Source organism: Archocentrus centrarchus, chromosome 8, assembly GCF_007364275.1.
Source record: "Archocentrus centrarchus isolate MPI-CPG fArcCen1 chromosome 8, fArcCen1, whole genome shotgun sequence".
NCBI lineage: Eukaryota > Metazoa > Chordata > Actinopteri > Cichliformes > Cichlidae > Archocentrus > Archocentrus centrarchus.
The window spans coordinates 6,751,627-6,755,472 of NC_044353.1; the positions used below are offsets into that span (position 1 = coordinate 6,751,627).

Consider the following 3,846-nt stretch of genomic DNA (forward strand, 5'->3'; position numbering starts at 1 on the left):
ATAAAAATCGTTTTTTATTTTTACATATTTTTCTAGATAAATAAAATCCATAGCTGTATCCCTCAAAATTGTAAATGAGAAAAAGATGCACAGATGTCTTTCAAAACACAGAAAATTTATTTGGAGTGCATCTATAACTTCATTTTGGAGATACACTCATTTTTATAAACTGTAGCAAAAACGAAAAATTAAATATTATGAACAATTTGCAAAAAGACAGCATATATATCAAAAATAAACTATTTACAAAAGTGCAATCAAATTTTTAACTGTCCCAGGAATTCATAAAAAGAAAGGCATTGTTAAAACTTTCCATTTCATTAGCACCAGTGGAGCTGTGATAGATTATTGAGATTATTGAAAAACGCTTATTTTTAGTGTATCAAAAATTCACATAAAAATTGTATTGGCACAATTTGCAAAAAATACAGCATTTACCTCAGAGCAATTATTTACAATAGTACAATCAAGATCCAAGTGTCCCAAGAACTAAAAAACAGAAAGACATAATAAAATGTCACTTCTCAGTACCACAAGCGGAGCTGTGGTAGGTCTTGTGACAGTTCCTGTCCACAATGACACACAGAGGTACTTTACATGCCTCACACATGAAGGGAGTGCACTTCCCACACAGCCTGCACTTCCTGCGCCCCTGTGTGGCCTTTTTCTGGTCAGGTGCCCCTTCAAAAATGGCAACAGGAAAATGGTGATAGCTCTCCAGGACTGGTTGTGAGGGGACCCCACAGAGCTCAGCTGTCAGCAGTTCCTGGAAGGCCTGGTGTGTCATTGGTTGCTGCTTCAGTCTGCTACACAGCTGCTTGCTGAGCAAATAGCTGTTAGTTACAGCAATGTCAATGAAATGATGCAGCACTGTGACATACCATTTCCTGCTCTTTCTCCATGAGGAATAGGAGCCAATTAGCTGGTCTGAAAGGTCAACCCCACCCATGAATTGGTTGTAGTCCTTTACAGCTGTTGGCACCTGCACCTCAATTGCTCTGTGTTTCCCACCAACCTTGCATGCTCTCTTGACAGTGTCCCCTGAAAAGGCAGTGTGCAGGGTGGAGCACACACTCACCTCCCTAGTGTCCATCCATTTGATGAAGATGAGAGGTCCCTCTCTGATCCACCTGATGGTCCCTCTTGGAGATTTTTTGGTCAGGGCATTTTCTTTTGTTTTTGGAATGCCAATTCTTGTGTCCCGAAATGTGCCACAGGCTCCAAATCCCAGGCCATGCAGGTGCCTGAAAAGTGCTGGGCTGGTGTAAAAATTATCACAATAAATGTGATAACCAGATCCCAGGTAGCTTTTTTGGATGAGTGACATCACAGCATCAAACGACAGCCCCTTCCCACTTACCAGAGTGGACCTGCCTGTGTAAATGCTGAAGTCAACCGTGTAGCCTGTGTTGTCAGACAGCACAAAAAGTTTTATCCCCCACTTTGTGGGTTTGTTCTTTATGTATTGCTTCAGAGCAATTCGGGCTTTGGTGGCTACCATGCGCTCATCCACCGAAAGGTGTTGCTGGGGGTGGTAAACAGCTTTGCAGGCTACACGTAAGCTGTCATACAGAGGGCGAATTCTGTGCAGGCAGTCATAATTATCCGTGCCTTTCCTGCTGTCATTGAGAGCATCTTCTGCAGGGTCACTCATATGGATGTTCCAGGCGATGTTGTAGAAGCGATCTCTGGGCATGACCTGAGGAGGATACGGCACACGGAAGATGGAACTGGTGCACCAAAAAATCTTTGATCTTCGGCCGCTTCAGAAGCCCCATGTACAGTGTCAGCCCAATGTACTGATACATCTCAGTCTCTGTAATGTCAGTCCATCTGAATTTTTTCCCAGCAGCAATATTTTTGGCTGCATTTTTGTTTGTGTTTACACATAATGTTTTGATAGCTGCCTGATCAAAAAACTGCTTGAATAGTTCTGATGGAGCTGGACTGTCCACAAATTCTGAGAGAGGTGGCTGCACACCTGGCCTTCTTTTAGGCAGGAAATGTGGTAGGGGACGTGGCAAACTGTCAGGTTCGGTTTCATTTTTCCAGGCAGCTACATCACCAGAGAGTCTCTCTGATCTGGAGCGATTTCCCCGCTTTGCTGGAGGCCGACTCCTCCGACTCCTGTCTCGCCCTCTGCCTTCCTCCACAGTGCAGGGTGGCTCAGTGGAAGAGGATCCATCAAATATCTCCTCCTCAACATCAGCAACACTGCACACAGGAGAAGTTACACGATGTGTTACGCGTGTTTAGCATGAGAGTAATAAAGTAACAGTGCGTATTTGGCGCGAAATTCTTACAGTTGTATATTTTCCTTACTTTTCTCTATCTAAAAAAATAAACCCAATATTTCATGAATATATACATACATGTCATGGCACGGATCCAGGCCTTCAAGGAAGTCCGCTTCATCGCCACTATCAGCCGAATCCGGACCAGAGGAGTGGACCGAAGCCCCATCTTCATCCGGCGCGGTGATTAGCGCCAAAGCTTCGTGTACGGAGTACCGTTTCGCGGGTCCGGGTTTTCGCGGTACCATTATTTTTTGTGTGGCAGTGTGTAGTGTGTTTGTGGCAAGTTTGTAATGTGTGCGATCTATGTGTGTCTGTGTTTTTTCAAACGAGAATCCAACTAGGAGAGACAGCGAGAGTGCGACTACAAGCGGCAGCGAGAGTACGACTACAAGCGAGGCGAACAGATTTCCCGGGAGATGACGTCACTTCCTGATGTTGTGTTCAATTACGCGCCAAAAAAATCAGAGATAGTTGATGCTGACATCGTGATGACATGCATTTTAATGTAGGAATCCCCGTGAACAGCTAATTGCATCAAAAAAGCCGCCGCGTCTGGATTATAATATTTTTATTGTTTGCGCTTTTTACAAGATTTCTACAAACCTGTTAGAGAAAAGATGCAGTACCCTGGGACACACTGAATGCACAAAATGTAAGTGTAATTCCTCTGGTTTTAGATGCAAAAAAGTGTTACTGTCTCTTTTATTTGGTTGCGGTTCTACCGAGGTTACAAAATGCATATGCAAATGGCAGCGCGGGCGCTCCCGTCGGTATTAAGGGGTGTCCTCTTGCAGGTTGCCACAAGTGTTTGAAGGCGTTCAAGAAGAAAGTGTCTGCAGGTGAAAAAGACTACTCAGAGTTTGAGCGGTCCTCATGGGAGCCACACACATCAAAAGATCACAAACACAGAAGAGAATCAAACACAAGTATGGAGCCAGATGGTCAGAACTGTTCTGTTTGAGTTACTGTGATGCCATCAGATTTGTTGTCATAGATCCAATGCACAACCTCCTCTCCTAGGTACAGCAAGACATGTGTTCCGACTTTGGGTAGAACTGGGAATTTTATCAACAAAGAGCCTTGATGAACTGCAAATAAGAGTGGAAAACATCAAAGTACCCAGTGAGGTTGGAAGAATCCCCTTATGGATTGCTACCGGTTTTACAGGAGTTACAGCCGATCAGTGAAAAAACTGGACTACCATTTACTCACTGTTTTGTCTGAAAGGGCTGATCAGCAACAGTCACTATGACATGTGGTATGACTTTGTTCAGGCTTGCAACATATTCTGCTCCAGAGTCATATCCATCAATAGACTGGAAGTGGCAACTTGACACCTGAAGACATTTTGGTGTTTTCCATTTGAGCGTTTCAATGGAACACTGGGGAAATTTCATCACAACAATATAACAATTGAAGTCCAGATTATGAGGAAATTTCTGCAGAATCAACAACTTAGCATGCCATGGACATGCCAATATGAGGCTGAAATTGCTAAGATTTTGCATTCACAAATACCTGGAACTTTGTTACTTAATGACACAACTGA

At 43.6% G+C, this 3,846-nt stretch overlaps 1 protein-coding gene across 1 annotated transcript; it reads right to left on the reverse strand.

The window, feature by feature from the left end:
• Positions 1–220: 220 nt before the first annotated feature.
• LOC115785000 (piggyBac transposable element-derived protein 4-like) lies at positions 221–2,660 on the reverse strand. The gene is made up of 2 exons (XM_030736423.1): positions 2,373–2,660; positions 221–2,214 (listed from the first exon to the last, which is right to left on the reverse strand). The coding sequence occupies exon 2, from the start codon at positions 1,694–1,696 to the stop codon at positions 518–520; it is 1,179 nt and encodes a 392-aa protein (XP_030592283.1). The 5' UTR covers positions 1,697–2,214; positions 2,373–2,660; the 3' UTR covers positions 221–517.
• Between the last annotated feature and the right edge of the window lie 1,186 nt (positions 2,661–3,846).